This window comes from Lampetra planeri, chromosome 8, assembly GCF_965212315.1.
Source record: "Lampetra planeri chromosome 8, kcLamPlan1.2.h2, whole genome shotgun sequence".
In the NCBI taxonomy this organism is placed as follows: domain Eukaryota; kingdom Metazoa; phylum Chordata; class Hyperoartia; order Petromyzontiformes; family Petromyzontidae; genus Lampetra; species Lampetra planeri.
This window is the reverse complement of record NC_136114.1, coordinates 7,891,102-7,914,064: the sequence shown is the minus strand read 5'-3', so window position 1 is coordinate 7,914,064 and position 22,963 is coordinate 7,891,102. Positions and strand designations below refer to the sequence as shown.

The following is a 22,963-nucleotide window of genomic DNA, read 5'->3' as shown; positions in this document are numbered from 1 at the left end:
ACATTGTAGCAAAGAGCAGGCTCCATGGCGTAACAAAATAATGTGCGCTGCTTAAGATACCAAATGTACTCAATTGAGCTGAGATGTAACATGATTGGTACATCGATTTTGTGGACCAGGAATACAATTGAGCATGTAGTAAATCATGGGTTATTGTTTGACCATATTATTATATGGTCAAACAACTCCCTGTGACTAACTAGGCATGAAGATTGTTGGTAGACCTTCATCCAGCATTGAATTGTGACAGACGGTTGTAAACTAAATTTCGATTTAAAGCTTTCGTGACTGCAGGGATTCATCTTCTTGGTTCTTTCGGTAAAGTCACGTAGAATGGAAATAATAAAATAATAATAATAAAACATAATAAAATACAATTCTCACGACGTTTCGGCCACAACGCAAGCAGCCGTCCTCAGGTGAAGAACAGGTGACTTTACCGAAAGAACCAAGAAGGCTGCAAACTAATTATACTGTACATTTAGGCTAATGAACAGTAAACATTAAACATTACAAACAGGCAGACAACGGTCACATGATTGCTCTCTTGCCCCTCTGTTAACATGCTTAAATAATGCGTGTGACATTACAGCAGGGAGTGATGCTGATAAGTGTGACTTTGATCAAGGCAGGACTGGGAGGAACTGTGGCAGCCTATCGCATGTAAACACTCCACTAGATATGCCTTGGGAATAATAGAATGATTTATTCATGCACCTGTCCCATTTGCTCTTCATACATTAAAGCCTAAAGGGGTACCGTTGTATGAAAAGTTAACTGCTGGGTCCTGGCTGAAATCCAGCCCATGTTCATCTGAACAATTTTCTAAGATCAACGTTTCCTTTAGTGCACATGGACCTGATGTTATTTTCAATATATGAGTAAATATAATTAAGAGCCATTTTAAAATCCACTGCTGGATGAAGGTCTCCCCCACACCGTGTCAGTCACGGGGGTTGATTTACCATACTTTACCATGATGAGTCATGCGGATTCGTGAAAGAGACACCCAAAACCGATTCAGATTTCACTCGCCACTGATGTTGGCTGTGGCGGTGAATTCAACTCTTGGTGTCGGCGTGCAGTGCACTAACCACTGTGCCACCTCTCCAGCTTAGTCGATGTAGAGTATAACGCGTTACATTTAGAATATTTGAAGGTCAACTTCCATAAACACATTGGAAGATTAAAGCGAGTATGACAACTGAAAGCTGGTTTTGTATTTGAAGAGTACTGTACAACATGAAAAAGCGACTGTTTATACATGCACACGCATTATACGTCAAGGTAGGCAGTTCATCCAGTTATGTGAGCTGTGTTTGTACCCTTGACTGATTTGCCAAAGAATTAATTACTAAGCTCATCAAAAAAACATCAAATTACATGGAGCACCTGTGAACATATTTGAAGTAAACAAAAGACATTCAGCGGTGCTTATTTATAATAATTTAATCGTGAAGTTGTGCATCTGTTTAACTCATAATAAGCGTTTGCTAATTTCACAAGGATACTTGAACTGGCATATTTCACAGTGCAGGGGGGATGGGCGTCTGTGCCTCTGCAATCATGACGCAATCTTCTTTCTCATAAATTATAAAATGGATGTTTTGTCAAGGCCTGGGAATTGCTGTCTGATTGATTGCAATGCGATATTTGGCCGTGTATAATTCATCGTAAATTGTGCACCCAATCCAGCACAGCAACAGCATAGCCAGTAAATAAAGAGACCCTTTGTAATGCACAGAAATTGTCGTGAAAGTCAACATTGCTTGTGCAGTATTTGTTTGGGTGATCATGTTGCTTGGTTGAGGGCTCTTTTCGAATAATTAAATTACTCTTCTTGGTTCTTTCGGTAAAGTCACGTAGAAGGGAAGTAATAAAATAATAAAAATAATTATTACTTCCCTTCTACGTGACTTTGCCGAAAGAACCAAGAAGATGAATCCCTGCAGTAACGAAAGCTTTAAATCGAAAATTAAATTACTTTTTTCACGTGTTCTCTATTGTAATTATTCCAGCGTATTATCTTAACAAATGAATATTCCTCGAATTGTAAAATCTGTCTGTTTGGCATTGTTCTCTAATTTGCACGTATTCGTGTTAATTTCACTTCACTGGAATTACTAATATTTTTGTATGCATTTGGGAAAATGCTGTTCGTGTAAACCAATGTCCAAATAATAAATACTTTGGATGAAGTGGCGCTACAGAGGATATAGTGAATAATACAAGGGTATACATTTATAACAAACAAAACCATTTTAATGACATGTATTTTGTTTATAAACTGTACATTTCAAAAACACTTTTTACATGGCAACTTAGAGATCCAATCTTGTTTTCTTGACCACTGTGCAGACTTCCATAAAATAGAATATTATGTTGTAAAACATTGTTTCACTCGAGTAATTTTCATAGGTTAGAGTTTATTTATTGCTAGGCTTTTCAATGTCGCAAGAATGCTTATAAACAGCAGCCGCACGCTAATGTGTTTCGTGGAAAGGGATGAGAGTCTTGGCAAGACCTAATGCCATAAATAGTCATGCATTTATTCTGCCTCTGCACATATTGTGGGCACATATGTCGGATGGGCAACAACAGGAAAAGTAAAAGTCTGTTGTTTGGAAAAATAGAAGGACCTGGGAAGAGAGGAAGACCGAAAAGAGAATGGCATGACGACTTAAGAGTTTGGTGGCAAAAAGCTGTGGCACTACTTGAGCATATTGGCACAGGACAGGAATGTGGAAATGTGCAGTGGACACCTACAGTCTGTATGCCCATGGATTGTGATGATGTACGGGTTTATATCAACCCTTACAAAAATAATTCAGCCTCTAATTCATTGACATTTATATCTTAAACTTATTTCATTTTTGTAAATATGCTGTATCATTCAACATATCCTGCATCTTTGTTTGGATAAGAAACACAGATCTTGTGATGGCATGTCTTTCAAAAACCGGGAGTACAATTGAGGGCACATGATGGGGGTGGCAACACGATTATAGCCACTGGAGCAAGACATTATGGTTACAGTTGGCACAAACATAGAAACACCTTCATCCGGCAGTGGAAGGATATTTGCTGCTGCTGCTGTTGTTGTTGATGATGATACTGATGATGGTCGTTATTGATGATGTTTGTGTCCATGGCAGCGTACTGGAGATTCTGGCTTTGTGTCAGCGTCGTCTATGAACTTTGTCTCATCTTCATCCTCTTCCAGGTAATCTCATACTTCACTAAGATGGAGCAGTTAGCAAATGTAGACCCATATCCCACATTTGCTGCTTCTGCCAAACCATTATCAGAAATTGTAAAGTCTTAGCTCCCATTGCATTTGCAATGCACCTCGCACATTACAAACATAGACATTTGTGGGGAGGGTCATCTCGGGCATGACAGCTGCAAAGGCTTTGTCACAATCTGCTTTCCTGCAGGGTGCTACTGTCCACCTGCACACCGGTCAATAATAACGGTGTGCAGTGATATCCGCGTAATGTGCATTCATGAAAACAGTCAGTTGGAATCCCTTCTATGGCTCCAGGATGCGCCTCAAGTTACACATGAAAATGATGATAAATGCTTTCGCCACCCTGAAAGGCAGATTTGGCTCAAAAGTTTAATGTGCGAGTGTTTGCACTGCACTGTGTCCCTTAGCGTTCGCTATAAGATGCCCATCATTGGGGTTCCCAATCTAAAATAAACACCTACGGCATCTGACTGAGCCCCTGCCGACTGTAAATTTAAATATATATATGTTACATGGATGATCTCGTTTAGCCAGTTTCCGGGCTTTTTACAAGGGAGATCAGTGCTGCGTAAGCACAGCAGCAACAAGACAAAGACAACATAAATATTGCAGAAAACTAGTACAGGTTCCTTTAGGAATATTTTGAAACTTACAAATAAGGTATTTAAACAAGCTCGGGGCCCATAAGAGATTAAGAGGCCCTGGATATATGATGAAATTGGTTTACGCCAAAACGAACTGAAATACTGATAATAGAAAAAAAAGTTCATAATTATAATAACACTCTTAAAATTCTTGTAATTTTAATTAGCCTATTCACTAAGAATCAGAATATTTATACTGGAGGAATCGGATGAGATATAAGTTCTTTTTCACAGATGTCCAGTTGGGTCACCATACAGCTTTGGTATACTGTAATTAATGATATTATGTAGATTGTCCATCATATAATGTTTGTAGTCTTCAGAAATACTGAGAAGGTTATTTGTTCACGAACTCCAATGGGCAAGCACTGGTTTCAGCCCACGCCTTTATTATTTCAATAATGACACCTAGTCTCCGGGTAAGGCTTACTGGTTGGAGCTTAACTCTGATGTTACGGTGACTGCTCATAATGACCGCTCATAATGACGCTCTTCCCAAAAAACGACAAATGCACACGGTTTAAAAGCATGGCAGGCACTTAGGGGTGAATACTGCCTACATTGGTTCATTGCTGCTATTGATCCTTTGTTGTTATCATCCAAACGTAAGGTCTAAAAAATTAGTGCTACGAGCTTGCTTTTGAAAAATGACAGCGAAAGCCTGATTGAACGCGTGCATTTTCTGCCATATACACGTTTGTCAGAAGACCAATGTTTACTTGTGGAAGTTTTTTTTGGCCAAACTCTTATCAACATTTGTTGATTATTTTTGTTTTCTAAATTGCATTTATGCTATCAAATAATGTATTTTCTGTGCAGACATCGATAACTCTGTACTGAAGCTCTACACTTGAAACCCCAATTTAATAATGGGTAGCTGCCTGGATTCAGCCCCATGATCTCCGTGCTCTGACCCATGAGCCACCCAGCCACCTCTACTGTAATTATTTTATGCTTTTAACAATTAATTGGGGCCTTGACTCATATGTAGTGGCATACTCTTTATATTTCATTACAGAACTTCCTTTACACCTAGATGACCTTTGACTACCTGACCCTCATGGCAAGTCAGCTGGGTCTCAGCACAACATTACCCCATCGGCAACCTTTCCTTGTAGTACCGGTTCAATCAAAGGCTCGGCAACTGCTTGTGTGACACATCTAAAATCAAGCTGGTGATATTTCCAACTGCCAGTCTCCACCATGTGCCATGAAATATCAACTCGGTTAACCCCTGCGTGCGTGGAATTTTCAACGTGTAGACTGGGTCCCACCGTTGAGTACAGAGTGTGCCTCCATGTGTCTGGATGCACAACAGTTTATTTTTAAATCCCTTTTACGGTCACCACTTGTATGCATGGTGTTCGTGCTGTTTTGGCAGCGCTTGTTCGACAGCAGCTCTTGCTGGGTAAATTGTGCCTTGTGAAGTCCGTACCTTTTGCAGAAAAGGGGCCTTTAATGTTGATGAGACATTGTGCTTCATAAATAATTCACGCTCTTTCCTACATTCTGGTTTAAACTGCCTTGAGACCAATTTTCCTCGCTCCATCTATCATCCCCTGCTTCCTGTAGGCAGCATGTTACCTACAGATATGCCTGCAACGTGTTTACGTTTGCCTTATTTTTAAACGATATATATGATCTTGTTCATTCTTGTGAATCACAAATAAATTGCACTCGACTTACTGACAGCTAAAACTCGTGTTATAAACGACGATTGATAAGTAAATGAGATGCGTAAGGCCTTTTTTTGCATTTGCCATTCCAGCTTTGATAATTATCTGACTGCCCTTCATAAAACATGTCAAGGGCACATTCACCGGTTGACAAATCTGCCCAATGTTTAGGAAACAGTTTCTGGATGAACTCGCCCAGGTTCGCGTGATGGCATGAATGGACAATTGAGTCACTTTTCATCACTTTTCTCCAAAAATGTTTTTTACATAAAAAAAGACAACTTTACCAAGAGATAATCTACAGTTGTGGCGGCACACGTGTGGATCTGCAGATCTCTCCACATCGTTGCTCTTTGCAACGTCACTGCCTGCAGCCCACATTCAGGTGGCGTCGGGGTTTTTTTTCCACGTGGAAATATTTTAAAACGTTAACACAGTCCCTCTCATGTCATTATTATTTTATTTTTAATCACAGCTACTGGGAACAGTCCCACAGGCCCAAAACACCAAGTGGTCAGCAACAAACGGCTCTATCAAAGTTATAATAGAAACGACTTAATGTGTTTGTTGAATGAAGCAAGGTTATATGAACTTGGGAAATTGGCTCTGGCAATTGCACAGGACAGCACTGAACTTTAGGTTACATTTTTTTTATCTAATCTTATTTCTGTGCTTCAAATTAGTGCCTTTTTATTCCTACATAAACTTCTTTAGGAATATTTTGACCAGTCAGCCAGGTGATTCTAAAAGAAAAACTGACATTCTTGGTGATTACTTCTTCAGTTGCTGCCAAGCATCAAAGGTCAGTCAAGGTCAAGTTTCATATTCATGTGCAGGTGATGTTTGTGTGCTTACTGATTGTGGTTTGTGCCTGCTGCTCTCTTCCAGTCAGTGAATGACGGCCGGCAGTTCATGAAGTTTATTGACCCACGGCTGGGAGTGCCTCTGCCAGAGCGGGATTATGGTGGAAACTGCCTCATTTACGACCCAGAGAATGAAGAAGATCCCTGGCATAACATCTGGGTGAGGCTTGGAGAGATAAACTCACCAAATTCTCTGCTTTAATAAATCCTCTGCTTTTATAGTGGGACACATTTTAATCTGCTTCACGACATTACCCGTAAACCACTGGGATGATTTTGAAAATGTCCAGTGCTTTCAAAAAATATCTTTGCTTTTTTAGGGATATTGCATAACCTGGCATTTTTTTGTAAAATTGATTTTTATAAAATATCCATCACGTGACTGTGCTCTGCATTATTTAGCGTTCACGCTCAAACCAGATGAAATAACGAACATTATTTGGTGATACTGCGTTGGCAGTGGTGCACAAGCAAAAATACAAAAAAAACATAATTCAAGTCATTTGTTCATAACATGGCCTTAAAAAGGAAAAATACATAAGTGGCGATGTTTCGGGCAATGGACCTTCTTCACAGCACATGGAGAGGCCACTCCACCACTCCACCGCTCGATCTCTCTGCCCTCTGTGCATGCTGTAAAGAAGGACCATTGCCCAAAATGTCACCTCGTCTCTACTTTTTGTTTTTTTTAATGCGGTGTTATTGATGAATGTGGTGAAATAAAATAGGCATTTTAAGAGAGCAGCCCCTTTTGAATGAAGACCTTTTTCACGTTGATTTACAGGGAAAACGTGCTGCATCTAAAATGCAATTATACAAATTAAATATCAAGTGCTAATTAATTTGGCAGCTTTGATATCATGTAAAGAAAATGTTTTGAATAATCATTGAAAGGAATTATGATGATTGTTTTTATGCAGGACAAGTTGGATGGCTTTGTACCTGCTCATTTCATCGGCTGGTGCTTCAAGGTGGGTCAATCGCAGCTCACATCCGATGGGCGGATCTTGTAAAGGGGTTGACGTTGCATTTCTGTACAGACTCACGTAAGCGCCCTGTGCCTCTCATCTCGCACAGACGGTGATGATCCGCGACTGGTGGATGTGCATGATCGTGAGCGTCATGTTCGAGTTCCTGGAGTACTCTCTGGAGCACCAGCTGCCCAACTTCAGCGAGTGCTGGTGGGACCACGTATGTACCACCCACAAGTAGTACCGCTTGTTTAACGCGTGTTCTGTTTTTAGCCCATAATCATATATTTACTGAACGCATTTGCAAAGCACCCTTTGGCCTTCCCATCTGTGCAGATTTTGCAGTTGTGGATTATGATGTCGGTGTGCATGTACACACCTTTTGTCAATCCACTGCTAAATGAGGACCTCCTCCCCAAGCCGTCATCTCTCGTGGTCTCACGATGTAAAAATCCACATGGCACCTGTACATCCTTGAGGCGGACATCCCCTCAAGTACACACATGTCCCCTTCCTTGACCGCCACTCCTTCATCATTCCCAACCAGATTGCATGCATTACCACGCTTTAAATGCGTGCTCTGTTTTTACTGAAATTTCAAAAAAGGACTCCTTTGCTAAGCTCTTTCGCAAGGCAGCCTCAAGCCTTGTCATCTATGCAAAATTGACAGTTTTGGATTTTCTACCTGTACAGCCGTTTTGGCAATCCACTGCTTAGTTGAGGGCTTGAGCACACCGTGCAGGTCGTAGATGTTATATGACCATACTTCACCACGCTGGTCAGTGTGGGTTGGTGAAGGTTGGGGGGGGGGGTATTATGGACATAGTATAGAAGTACAGTAGAGCAATAGATGTAGCTGCACTGCCCTCTGCTGTGGATAATTGTGTAGTAGGGACATGTGGATATAGTTGTCACACAATGATCATCTCTTGTCAATTATATATCTGAATCTTTGACTGTATTGACATACCAAGCATTGATTTGGATGACAATATAAATTGACCACTTTACTACCTATGTTAACGCGCAACATTTGTTTTCAGCAGGCAAACTTTGGACCGATTTTCACATTTTGGGGTCTCGTCAACAGTTATGAATGTTATAGCCTGATACAGAAAAGAGGGCGATCTAACCCAGCTTAAATATACGCTGCCAAGCTTGGTGGTGTTCATTCAGACGCTGTCTTTCCGACAGACCTGTTCTTCACCTGAGGACGGCTGCTTGCGTTGTGGCCGAAACGTCGTGAGAATTGTATTTTATTATGTTTTATTTTTATTATTTCCCTTCTACGTGACTTTACCGAAAGAACCAAGAAGAGAGGGAGATCTGTTTACTTAATTATTTACCAAGAATGTTCCACCAAAACGCATTATTTTTTGTTAATACATATGTAGCGGCAGGGTGTCGGGTGGAAGGGGCCGATACCCCTTTGTGCCAGGGACCTTGTGTTACTGTTGTTATAAATACACGTGTTGCCTTCAGAGAAGACTTGGTTTCCATCCTTACCCACTACGCATGTAAAATATTGCTTTATAAACTGACGGCCGCCCCACCGTGAAGGTGGAGTGCTTTTTCTGATCGCATCTGGAGAGCCAACAGTGCTCGTTTAACAAACAGGACTGCTGATGAGACCCAAAAACATTGAAACCAGTGGAGGCAAGCGTTTCCTTTCTTCAACCAATGCTGATGGTTAGTTTATGACTAGAATGCCAGAAGAGGGTTAGACTGAAACATATTTTATTTCTATGTAGAAATAGAGAACTGCAAATGACACATGTTTACGCTCCGCATCAGTGCGTGATGAGTTTTTTTGACTGTAGTTAGTTTCATGTCTTTAATAATGTTCCAAAAGGTTATTATTGTGCTGAACATCAGACCTGTAAGTTTTCTGGGCAGAAGGGGGAGTTGATTGATACATGAATTGCTCTGTGGAAAACAGCAAGCTGAAATTTCACTAATTTGGACACTTATGAAGAAATCTGTCTTTTAAAATAGAAAAATTAATGACCAAAGACATTTTCAATTCTAATTCTAATTTAATTATTTTCGGGTACAAAGATAAAATACTTATACATCAAGTAAAAGACAGCTTTTGCCAAAGAATGTATGTTTTTTTCCAGTCTCATCACCGATTGTATTAACTTTCTGACCTGTCCCTCCTGGATTCCACCAAGATAAATAAATATTCTGATTAATAGATTGCCATCTGCAACAGTAGGACATGTGTCTGTTTAATCAACTTGGCATTCTTGGAAATAGTTGTTCATAAATGGAAGGTACAATGTGTCTGAATAACAGTCAGCTTCCTTGGCTTGTTTCAGTACATTTAGTTTTTTTTACCATTCATTTTGAAGACGTTTTTAATCAGTGATGTGTAGAGGGTGACTGAACCGTTGTCTATGTGAGTGATGTGAGTGGAGTCTCTCTCTTGTCAGTGGATCATGGATGTGATTCTGTGCAATGGGCTGGGCATCTACTGCGGGATGAAGATTTTGGAGTGGCTGTCCATGAAGACATACTCTTGGCAGGGGCTCTGGTGCATTCCGACCTACAAGTGAGCTCTTGCCACAATGTGATTTACGTGTTTGTGTACGTGCGGAGCAGTGGCGTAGTGATTAATGCACCGCACTACAAACCCAGCGACCTGAGCTCGATTTCCATGGCTAATTTAAGTGGTGAATATTTTAACTGGTCCTGGATCTCCCCTAGGTCGACTCAACCTTGGTTGAGTGTCATAGGGGCGCCACGGTGGCGAGATATTTACTACCTCACCTGGTCGTGGGTTCGATTCCGACCTTGAAGTCGATATATTTGGAGTTTACATGTTTTCCCTGGGGTTGTGAGAATTTTTCTCCAGGTACTCCGGTTTTTCCCCCCACATTTAGAAACATGTGTTTTAGAGTATTTGGCTTCTATACATTTCCACATGATAAGCCACTTTGTTGAGCTATCATTTGTGGCCAGGTCGCTTGTGAAAATGAGCTATATAGCTCAGTGGGCCTTTCCTGGTCAATTAAAAGTTTTAATGGTTTATAGTTTTCAGTTTCTATACATGGTGCTGCCCCCACTGCCCCCATTTATGCTGTCCTCACCAACAAGACTTGCCCTAACATGCAATACAGACATACGAAGCAATGAATATTTGTGTGTAGAAGATGAGCATGTGCATTGACAGCCAAATAATCCATAAAAAAGTGGCATTTCTGTGACTTCCAAGTTACTCGAGTTATCATGGAAGTAGTGCAGGCCTTTCTCAGCATTACTTCCAAAAAATACTTTCCCAGATGTAATTCTGATTAAAGTTGAAGTCCCAGTTACAGAATTAAAGGTGTAATGTTAAATGTCAGGTTATAATGGAAAATAATATGGTTCTTTCACCATCGACATTTTTTATTGTGACAAGGTTTTTAGTCATGGTTTTCCACTCAGCCTGTATGTATGTATGTATGTTGAACTTCTTTCGCACCATATATAGCCAACCATGCTAATCGGAGGTGTAATGTGTGAAATTCCGGTCAGCCCACGGACAAAAATGTAACTGGTATATTCAGGCTGCAGCTTGAAATGACAGCCAACTCGAATCAGTCATAAACATGGAAACGTGGTGCTGTGGTGAGGCGGGCGGGGGGGGGCAACTCAAGTGCCTAAATGGAGTTCCGTGGCTCGCACGGGAATGCGGTACAACAAGTGCAGCACGCGCAAGAGCGCCCGCGTGTGTGCCGCTGCGGGTCGTGTACGTTCTGCTGCCGGCGCGTGTGTGCTCGCACAGGGGTAAAATCAAGCGCATGGCGTTCCAGTTCACGCCATACAGCTGGGTTCGCTTCGAGTGGAAGCCAGCCTCAAGCCTGCAGCGCTGGCTCGCTGTGTGCGGCCTCATCTTCATGGTGAGCCAGTGCCTGTCCACGTGCATTCTGTCACCGCTGAGTTGTAAACAACAATACCAGGGCTGCCGGGTGGCCCAGCGCTTCCTGCATTCACCCTTGACCTCACGGTCGAGACGGAGGTTCAAATGCAAATCCAACGTCTGTCTCCACTCCAATCTCAACGTTTTGTTGTGCTCAGTGGGTGGTCGTCATTTATTTGTTTCAGCTCCCATAGTCCGGCCTAGCCTTCCGCCAGCTGTATCACTGACTCCCTTATCTTGTACATATGTGGGTGTTCATTTGTGTGTTTATGTGCATGTGTCTGTCTGTCTGTGTGTGTGTGTGTATGTGTCTGTAACCATGACCAGTGATATCTGAACCGGTTCCGAGCCTCCCCTAGGTCAAATCAGTGTTAAATGAGTGCCTGGTATATAAACATCAGCACTGGCCCCTGATAGGTGCTCGCTAACAACACTTATCCCAGCAGTCTATAAATCTGCACCGAGAATCATTGTCATTGCGTTTGCGTGCACGGATTGCCACAGTTCCTTCTCGCTGAACTCAACACGTTCTACCTCAAGTTCGTGATGTGGATGCCTCCCGAGCACTACCTGGTGCTGCTGCGCCTCATCTTCTTCGTCAACGTGGGCGGCGTCGCCATGCGCGAGGTCTATGACTTCATGGATGATCCGTGAGTCCACGCCACACCGTGGGCCTCTTGTCCTCCACTCTGACATTCTTTTTCCTTCTCACTGTATTGATGCACACAACGGTATTGTTTGTTGGGTCAGGTTGCGCGCAGTCGGATGACTGTCGCTTAAATTTGGCAATGTCGTGATGGATGGCACACGTTCCGTGGCTTTGAATTCAGTGTCCGATTCGCTCACGAGTGTGGCATTTGGGGGCTCGTGCCAACGCTTTCTTTTGAGGGCAATTTCTCGCCATAACCGCAAGCTGTGTGGTGAAATACAAGTGCAATGTGTGGGGTTTTTTTGTATAGGATTTATACACTTTGTAAATGTGACCGCATATCAATACGCCATACGGAAATAGTCGGCGTAGTCATTTTTCTATGGAGATTGCAATGCGTCGTAGAAAAAGAAGGTATTCAGCCAGGACTTGAACAGAGACAGCGAGTTGACGGCATGGATGGTTGGGAATGGAGTTTCGGACTATTGGGGTAGCAGAAGTGAATGAATGACCTCCGACAGGGAAACTTTTACTAGGGGCTTCAATAGAAGGACTTGGTTTGCTGGACTGTTGAGTACGTGGAGGGAGCTAGAGTGAGATGAATAGGAGATTATCAAGAGTGTGAGTCCATTGAGGATCTTAAATACAGTGACTATGATCTTGAACTTTATTAGGGATTGGATTGGAAGCCAGTGGAGGGATCAGAATATTGTGGCCATGCTTACAGGTGCGAGTGAGAAGTCTGGCAGTGTCACCATGCCCTTCCACATTCTCCCCCCCCCCCCCCCCCCAGGAGATTCAACAAGAAGCTGGGCCAGCAGGCGTGGCTGGTAGCTGCCATCATCGTCACCGAGTTCCTTATCGTGCTTAAGTACGACACGGTCACAATCCTGAAGCCACTGCCCTTCTACGTGTCGCAGCTGTGGGTGTGCGGCCTCCTCGGCATCCTCGCCTGGACCGTATGGCGCTTCTTCATCAGGTGCGGGAACGCGCACGCGTGAACGCATCAGCACCCACGCCGTCTCACGTATTCGGGCCACGTGACGTTCACCTGTGACCGCGTGGGTTGGGGCATCCTCTGGAAAGGACAGGCCAGTGATCGACTGGCCGTGTTTCTTAATGTCAACAAGTGATGTGCGGAAATCAGTTTAGCTTTGACTTGCATGGGTAGGACTGTCCACGTACAGAGTTTCTACCAGGTCCCATTACACTTAACAGGATGTGGCTCCAACAGCCGCCTCGAACCGTGTTGCACAATGAGACCCCAAACTACGGCTTAGGATTCAGTTCTGCCACGACAATAACGGAATACACATAGACATACTTACAATTTAGCGTTGGACAGATGCTGTTAATTATATTTGGACTCGGACAAGTCTTTACACGTGTCAATTCATTGCTGGATGGTGGCCTAGCCACACAATGCAAGTCCTGGAGAGTTCTTTGACTACGCCACCATGCTGGCCAGTGCAGGCTGTTGAAGGCAGGGAGCCATTGACATTGGAACATTGTATGTGGCCGCTCTGCCCTCTGCTGGCAACGTATGTGACGATCATTTTGCAGCCCCTACTGGACATGTGTTTAAAATAGCTTCATAGCTCGTCATGGGGGACCTCCTTTGCCAGTACCAAAATATGAGAATAGGGTTTCCCCTTTTTTTGGCAACAAAACAGGTGTTAAGATGTTACAACACCGAACTGAAACCTTTTACAAGGAATCAAGTCTGCATTAACCACAATACTTGTGGTCAGAATGCAAACAAAAACACTCCGATAATATATACATTGTCTTTGAAACTGATTGGTCCACACCTTTGCCAGTACCAAAATATGAGAATATATCTTGGTACTGGAAAAGGAGGTCCCATGATGTAGCTGCTGACCCCGAGCTCTCATTACTCTGATAGTGCATTGTCTTTGGGTTGTACGCCTTTTGGCGTCCTCTGGTCTAACACCGTTTTGAGACTAGGCTCCAAAGAAAGCTGTCTCTGGTGTGGACCAATCAGTTTCAAAGACAGTGCATATATTTTTAGAGTATGTTTTTTTTTGCATTCTGACCACAAGTATTGTGGTTAATGCAGACATGATTCCTTGCAAAAGGTTTCAGTTCGGTGTTGTAACATCTTAACACCTGTTTTGTTGCCAAAAAAAGGGGAAACCCTATTCTCATATTTTGGTACTGGCAAAGGAGGTCCCCCATGACGAGCTATGAAGCTCTTTTAAACACATGTCCAGTAGGGGCTGCAAAATGATGGTCACATACGTTGCCATCGCATTCCTCCAGTCTAAATAATAATGTTCAAACATCACGTGAATGTTTAACATAGGCTTTCGCGACCAATATTATCCATAATAGAGGTTTATTGGTTAGATCGTGTAAATATATGTGTCGTTAAACCCGCCACCACCTGACACAGCCAATTAGTAAGGTTTGTCACGTAATCAAAACATGCCTCTCAGACCGAAATAGGAGGATTTCTCCACAACTCTGGCTGTCGCTTGACGATGCTGGTTGTAATTACTGGCGAAACGTCATACTCGAATTGTCAATGTTGTGGGTTTACTCTCAAATACACCGGTGTGCTGTACTAGAAACGAATTGGCATCTTTTGTTTACATGGCAAACCTTACTAATTGGCTGTCGCGTGGTGGCAGGTTTAACGACACATTTATATTTACGCGATCCACCCCAAAAATCTCTATTGAGGACAATGTGAATGTAATATAATGCTCGCCTTGTTGCTGCAAGTGTAAAGTGAAAGTTTGTCATGTAAAATATTTGTCCATCGCATAAATATACAATTTACATATCAGAAAAAAAATTATATTCCCATAGTTGCTTGATCTTTCTGTTAAGGTTATAATCGGGGTAAAACTGCATTGGAACAGGAAAGCTACATCTTCTTGGTTCTTTCGGTAAAGTCACGTAGAAGGGAGATAATAAAATAATAAAAATAAAACATAAAATAATACAATTCTCACTAGAGAATTGTATCACTAGAGAATTGTATTATTTTATTATGTTTTATTTTTATTATTTTATTATCTCCCTTCTACGTGACTTTACCGAAAGAACCAAGAAGATGAATCCCTGCAGTCACGAAAGCTTTAAATCGAAAAAAGGTTTTTAAAAATTTTTTTATTTTTTTTATTTTATTATTTCCATTCTACGTGACTTTACCGAAAGAACCAAGAAGACGAAAAAAGGAAAGCTACATTTGGTGGAATAAACAGTCGGCATTAATGGACAGAAAGTGGTAGGATATGTCACGCATTCAATGACGATGGTGATGGTATTGAGTACTGGTCGTTTATTCTTCTTCACTCAAAGGGACGTGAAAATGAAATGCCGGGAGATCCGGGCGCAGCACGAGGAGACTCTGAGGAAGCAGGAACGAGGGGAGCTCAACGCCAGCGACACCGCGAGGAGCAGTGCCGCTTCCCTTCCCGTCGACTTCTCCCAAGCGGAGCGCCGGGCAGCCAGCGCTATGCAGACGGCCACCACCACGACCACCACAGTCAGCCGGCGACGGAAATAGAACACTGGGACAGAAACGTAGCTTCCTGCGTGGCTGGGCCCCAGCTCTGCTCTTTCCGTGGAGCTCCTTGTATGAGCAGCTTTTTTTGAGAAATTGCCCAGAAACAACAAGAAATTTAAATTGGTCTTCCCCCAAATACTGTTGCAGTTTTACGAATCGTGAACGTGAGTTTGTGAACCGCCAAGTGTGGCCGTGGTCATTGGTTCGCACTCTTGTGACTGCACGTGTGCTACTAGCGGCCTTGTGTACATGAAGCTTGCGACTTGCATTGCCCAGTAGCTTTCGCTGTTTCCTGCCGCCGAGGGCTACGAGCTCAGGAATGAGCAGTTGTTTCGTTAAAGCCAAGGCAGGTTGCCACGGCTCATGTTTTCTTTTGCCACTCGCCCCACATGGTGGCTGCGAGCGTGACTTGGTCAGGTGGACTTAGCTATTGGCCTCACTACAGGTGCCCTCAGAGAAAACAAAAGTATTCGCGTTGTTATTGAGTCACAGAGCAAAATTAACGGTTTGATCGAAGCCTTTAACGGTCACTGATCAAGTTAATTTTATTACAGCACGTGATTGTTGATTATGAATGTCGATGTTAGCCGTGTGCTTGGCATAGTTTTAAATAATATTTGGTGCCGTAATTCAATATCGTTTTAGGCCACAACCTGTGGATTTGCTTTACCGTTGGTAATGTACAGCAGTGATGTTCAGCAGGAACTTTGCATTAGAGTCATGTGATCATACAGCAGTGTATTTCCAATTAGCTTGTGCCTCACACTTGGATATGGTTATATATCGACATGTGAGGCTTTAACATTTAATTCATGTATTCATAGTCAAACAACTGTAATTGGTTTTATATTTCTTTCGAAGCAAACACTTGGGAGCATGGGTTAATATGTCATTGCAAATGCTTGTGTGGCATTACCAGATTGTGTCCTTGATTGTTAAGAGAGTGAGACATTACATAACTGCAGAGATTGCAGTTGATTCAGTGTGCTGATTTTAAATAATTGAGTTATGAATTTATGATTGGCCCCTGTGCAAATAGGCATGTGGCTGTCCTCTGTCTCTTTTGGAGATCTTGAACCAGTGTTTGAAATTCCATATATATATGGCAGGAATCGTAGAATACCCACTGTAGGCTTCCCAATGGGTAGTTAGCGCCGACTCCAGATGGCGTGTATTGCACTCACCCCAGATCGACGATGATGTTGATGATAGCTGAGACAAACATTGCAATTACAAATACCTTGATATTCACAGAAGTATTTTTTTTATAAAAATGTATTTCCTGTGGAGTGGTAGTACAGTGATTAGCATACTTCACAGAACTTGGAAACCTGAGTGCACAGCGGTGGCGAGGGATATCTGAACCCATCCTGTCCCACCCCAAACTCCCTCCCTTGAAACTGCACTGACCGGCGTGGTGAAGTATGGTTAAAAAAACTTCCATGACCAAAATGCATGGGGAGGGCATTTTTCAACAGTAGGTTGACAAAGGACTGTACATTATTATTGTTAATATTCTGTAACAGTTAAATGTAACAGATGTCAATGGGCAGAGACTCGCTCACGGTTTTAAATGCAATGCAATTAAAACTCTTGTTCGTAGTGGACATCGCAAAAACGAATACCAAGCCATCAGTGTTATTAGGGGCGCCACGGTTGCGAGATGTTAACTACCTCAGCTGGTGTACAGGAGGTCGTGCGTTGGTTCCCGATCCTGACGCCTGCTGCTGTATATTTGGAGTTTGCATGTTCTCCCCATGGTCGCGTGGGTTTTTTTTCCCGAGTCTTCTGGATTTTCTCTCCACATTTAGAGACATGCTTTTCGAGTATTTGACTCCTTTCATTGAGCTAAAAAAGAGCTATTTAACTCAGTGGGCCTTACCTGGTAAGATAAAAAAAAATTGTTTAGTTTTAGTTCACTTGTTAGTCACCTGAATTCCATTGAAAGCCATGGAGAATTATTACAACGACATGCAAACCTTCTAAATTGGACTCAAACATATATAAACCAAATTCTTGAAAAGTTTAGTTTTCCTGGAGATTATATGAATGAGAAGAGTGAAACGAGTTCTGTTTTAGGAGTGTGACTTGGCAACCAGAGGCTGGTGCTGTTGTGTGGGCCAAGCATCGAATCACCACAGCGTCTATTCAACAGGGGGCGTTGAGCTTCATTGAATTATGTACACCTGTTCCAATGTCCACAGCGGTCGGTCACCAGCCTTCATCTTAATGAGCTCCGAATAGAGGGCCCTCGTCTCCTTTCGCAAATCTTGATGCCGATGGAGCCAGCTTTCTGAATCTTGAGTATTTTACTGAATTATTATTTACAGTAATATTCTGAATGCTGCTGTGGTGTAATCGTGAGCACACATTTGGTCTCCCAGCATGGCAGTTGAAGCAATGGGAACATTGTCTTAAATCGTTCCACCTTTGTCCACCGACAGACAGGTCGAGTGCGGTTGGTTAAAGTGTGGGTATCTCCACCTCCTCTAAGATGTCCAGCCAGCATGGAAGAGTAGACAAAAATCACTTCAAGAGATTATCTGCAGAGATCCCTTGAGAGGAGATCGATATATCCCCATAGAGTGGCGTGAGAAAGCAATGGCAGGGCTGCACCTTTACCTTTTACAGTAATAGTTTCACCTTAACTTTCAGTACCCATTCCAAAGGAAATTAAACATTTTAATTGGGTGGTGGCTATGCACTCCTGTAATCCAGCACTGTGGTTGGTGGATCGCTCTCATGTCATGAAACTCCTTTTCTGTGAGAATGGAGGTGTCGTACCCTGGAGGCAGTATAGCAAGTGGACTATTCTCCATTTGTTTCATCTCTACGTAGATAGTGTTTCCCCCTCGCACAAGTGGGGTTTCTCCGGGTGCTCTGGTTTCCTCCCACGTGTATGAACATTCATTGGTTGAAAACCTCTTACATTAAAAAAACAATGCCATTTGTATGCATTGGATAACTGGTACAATGTGCTTACTTGGTATAACGATTAATCGATTAGTTGATTAATATTGAGTGTTAAGCTCACGATACACTCTTTTAATCGGTATGTGTTGTATACAATGGGTTCACGTGACCCCTCAAGCCACAAGTGGCTGCGACTTTCAACACAATGTATAAAAAATTAACCCGTAAAAACAAAGTTTTTCACTATAAATCCTTTATATGCGTGGCATCGGTTTTATTTTATTATTCATTTCTGTTTTTCTTGAGTAAGAGTTTCATTTTTATCACATTGGTATTTGAAATTAAATATGAAAAAAAAAAATCCTAAAAAGTGGAAAATTTTGGGAAAATTTTTTTACAAACATTAATTGTCACGCACAACGAGTCTGTGTGGAAAATGTCAGCTCGATTGGATCACGGGAAGTGGGTTAAAAACGACCGAAAGATTTGCACGGTCCTAAGCAAGCAAGCGAACTTAATATAAAGGATTTAAAAAGAAGTGTGACCCTGAACAACGACCTTCAGATTCCCATGGGGGGAGTGCGTGTGAATCGTTGCACTCGGGAATTTTACCACACAAATTCACACCTGTTGAAAGATAATTTGATCAAACACTATTGAAGATATTAACTGCCAATACACAGGTAATATATTTATAAAAATGTGTTGGCCTACTATAATTTTAACTTATGAAATCTTTATTTGGTAAAAACACATTGATGCAGCAATTGGCGGGTGATAACCTGCAATTATGATGCAGAATTGATGGGGCTTGCATTTCGTATGCTTCATTACCTTCATCACATGTGTCTGCAAATTCACACTTCGAACGATGCCTATGAATTACCGTGTAATGACTAGGCAAATATATATTTTGACTGTCCAGATGTTGCCTTGTAGCAGTAATAATTGTTTGATTTAAGAACAGAAAATTTACCCAGTAATCATTGTTTAATGTTTCTGTTATTAATTCTGTTATTGTCTGCGTCAGTGTTGGCCTCAAAAGTCCCTATCCCTGTTATGTGTTGAATTATATACATTTAGAAAAAAAATATTGGTAGACTTTATTAGAGCAATTCCGATGCAGGTCATTGCGTAACATATTGGTAATATATTTATCATTCGGTAAGTTTGAAGAGGAATTGCAATGACGAATATTAAGTCCTTAAATTATGCATATTTTATGTTTGGCACCAAAACATAATTATTTGACTTTTCAGCCATGTGCAGTTTATTTGTTTTGAGCAAGTGTACACGTACTTTGATGTGAACGCAGTGTAATTATTTGGGTACGATCAGCTCTCAGTCACGATAGATGTGAGCACTCATAAAAATATGTAATTGACCATTATGTACACGCGTTGCCCCACATTGTGTTGAATTTGTTGATGCGCAACTCCAAGCCACTGGGGCTAAAACCAGTCAGAATTTTGCCTATTAAACAAATGGGCACTCCGTTTGAAGTATTGTTTTCAGACAACAAATCGGGGACCATACGTTTGTACGGTAAATTATAGCAGATTCACGAACTCTGTAACGTTTTGCTTGGACACAAAGTGTCTAAATGTGGTTCATACTGGATGCTTTAACATTCCTCAACATGTCCACATTGATCGTCGTGCGCGCTCAGACGTTACATTCACGGTGATTCTAACTTTTGCTGCACTGGATGTGTTATTGGAAACCCCTACAAGCCCTAAATTGGCCTTGACAGTCCTGCCAGGTTCTGTATTTGCGATTTGAAAGTTTTTTTTAGTTGCAAATGCATTTAATGTGGTTGAACACTTGAATCTCAAGCTGTGCCACCTCTTGCTATTGTTAATGTTTTTTGAGATCGAAAAAATAAAGAGAATTAATCTTAAATCTCATGGTTCCTTGCTGGTGGTCAATGTTCTGTCTTTGCCCTGCAATTGCTATCATGATATTGACATGTCGTGATATGAAGAATCCATTCGAAAATCTCAGCGTGCGGTCGATCTGATGATGAACATCCCACCGAATAGATTTTTTCACAGAACTGAAAAATCATACGGTACTGTACAGAATGTTTTTTGAAAAATATATTTGACCTGGAATTTCGGCAAATCAAGTCCAAACCATAATTTAACATGGTATGAGATGAATATAAGCACACCCCTTGGGAACAAGTCCAGGTCCAATCTGAAGTGTGCTTGCAACATGTTGCCCATCACCTTCCTCCCCACCAGCGTAATGACATAATTAGTTGTTTATACCAGAGCTATGCTTATTCTTGGTTCTTTCGGTAAAGTCACGTAGAAGGGAAATAATACAATAATATTAATTTATTAATATTAAGAATATGAATCCCTGCAGTCACGAAAGCTTGAGACCATCAACGGGAGGTGGCTTGAGACCATCAACGGGAGGTGACTTGCCAGGGATGAAAATGGGAAAACTTAATTCAAATTCATACATTATTTTTTCCCCCAACACTAGACCTGTGGGTGTCTGTGCGTGTCTGTGGTTATCTGTGGGTGTCTGTGGGTGTCTGTGTGTGTCTGTGGGTGACATGTGCGTGTCTGTGGGTGTCTGAGCGTGTCTGTGGGTCTCTGTTAGTCAAGGGGTATAGTTGGGAGTCAAATACATTTTAAAAAGTGAATGATTCCTACCAGAACGCAGTCTGGTTCAAAATGTTCACTCCCATCACGACGTTCCGGCCCATTTCTACTACTGGCGGCTGCCCCAATTCGGATGCAGAATCTCGGCGGCCCACGGCTCGGCGCTTCCAAAAATGTCATCCAATCACCTCCTCCATCGTCGGTGATGTTTTAACACGGTTTGGTTAAGTCAGGGATTGGCAACCTGCCTCTCCAGAGCCGCATGCGGCCCTTTAAGGGCTGCTTTGTGACGTTATTTATTGAGGACCGTCTCGTATTCAGACGCATTGCCGCTTTTGAAATATGGAGCGTTTTACCGAATTGCTGACCCCTCGGTTAAGTCATTAGGACGAGCCGCAATAACTTGAAATGACCCAATGTTGCAATATGTCCCGCATTTACACACTGACTCAATGCCTCAATATGTAGTGCGTTGCATTGTGATGCCAAGTTGTAGAAAGAAAATAAAGATCCCCTCCCCCCCCATACTGAATTGGCATCAGTGGCGAGTGATGGTCCAAAGCCTCATCCACCCTCGCTTCACCAACCGGCACTGACCAGCGTGGTGAAGTGTGGTTAAACAACCCCGATGCCCGACACGGTGCAAGGAGGAGGCCTTTTTCATTCAAGTGTATTGCACGTACATATTGGATTTTCAAAAAAACATTGACAGGTTTTACACCACCCTGGTAAACGTAAAGTCCTATTCCACCCAAACCGTTTGCCATGGGTAGAGAAAGTGGCATCCAAGGTCATCAGATGCATGAATTATTTGTTTATCAAAATGGCATTGGGATTCATTTAAAATCTCATTGTGTTGGTCAGGGGTGGGAAACCCACGGGCCGTGACTGAATTGTGTCTGCCCTGCAGCCACATTCGACCTATCTACAACTTAGAAACGCACCGCCAACAATATTTATCTGTCACCGCAAGCATATTAGCCATACCAATAAAGCATTAGACTCAAATAGTTTTGACCTGGTAAAAGTGTTCTCATTTTTGCGCGCTAAGTCACTTATCACTGCAAGAGGCTCTTGCAGAAGTGTGTGTGTGCACATGTGTAGTGGTGCGCCAAAGGTATATGAAAGCCCTATGCCGCCCTCAGGAAGCTAAATACTCCACACAGCAGCGTTATGCATGTTGAACTTCTTTCGCACCGTACGTAGCCAACCGTGCTAATCGGAGCACGAGTGCTGGAAGAGAGGACTCGGGATGTCAGCCTCCTGGGAACAACTTGGCAGAAGCAAGGGCCTGCTGTTGCTTTACGACAAGGCTATAGGTAAGGTTTTTAATTACGAGCCTGCATTTGTTGGCTCGTACTGAAAAAGTCGACCTGAAATGTGCAGGTTCCAAAGTTAAAAAAAAAACGTGCACATTGCTGAGCAGAAACAGAATGTGCCCTGGCATCAGTGGTGTAGGTGTGGTTGGCATGGACCCTGGCGCAAGGAATGAGATGGGCCCCCCAATCCAGTTCCGACGCCCATGTAGACCAATGCCTGGACCCCACTAGCCCATGGGCCCTGGTGCAGTTGCACCGCCTGTACACTCGAGAGCTATGCCACTGATTGGTTTATGAGTATGTTTAGGTGCCTACAAGCATTTCCAGTGGATTCAATCCACTCGAGTTTTAAGCCAAAAAATGCATGCTGACTGTTCGATTGGTTTTAATATTGGGAGTTGACGAACACAGGGAGATTTAGCGTTGTCAAATTATAATGCACAATAAGGAAGCCAAAATATTCAGACTTCCCTTACAGAGACGTTTTTGGAACCTTAAAATATGCAGACACGTTACTTTGTTTCAGTTTTTAATTTATTTGGTAGAGCCCTGTGAGCCATTCGGCTCTTGAATCGGATATAACCGCAACAAACCAAAAACAAAAACATGAACAAGAAA

The 22,963-nt window shown here is 42.3% G+C and overlaps 1 protein-coding gene across 1 annotated transcript in view; it reads left to right on the top strand.

Annotated features, from left to right (window-relative positions):
* The window catches only part of LOC144720264 (phosphatidylserine synthase 2-like), a 30,903-nt gene extending 10,593 nt beyond the window's left edge, over positions 1 to 20,310 (top strand). The window contains exons 4-12 of the mRNA XM_078596863.1: positions 3,156 to 3,223; positions 6,459 to 6,593; positions 7,354 to 7,404; positions 7,511 to 7,624; positions 9,840 to 9,958; positions 11,174 to 11,288; positions 11,813 to 11,958; positions 12,751 to 12,936; positions 15,288 to 20,310. Coding sequence (XP_078452989.1) covers positions 3,156 to 3,223; positions 6,459 to 6,593; positions 7,354 to 7,404; positions 7,511 to 7,624; positions 9,840 to 9,958; positions 11,174 to 11,288; positions 11,813 to 11,958; positions 12,751 to 12,936; positions 15,288 to 15,495 — 1,142 coding nt within the window. The 3' untranslated portion in view covers positions 15,496 to 20,310. The remainder of the gene's footprint in view (positions 1 to 3,155; positions 3,224 to 6,458; positions 6,594 to 7,353; positions 7,405 to 7,510; positions 7,625 to 9,839; positions 9,959 to 11,173; positions 11,289 to 11,812; positions 11,959 to 12,750; positions 12,937 to 15,287) is intronic.
* The last annotated feature ends 2,653 nt before the right edge of the window (positions 20,311 to 22,963 follow it).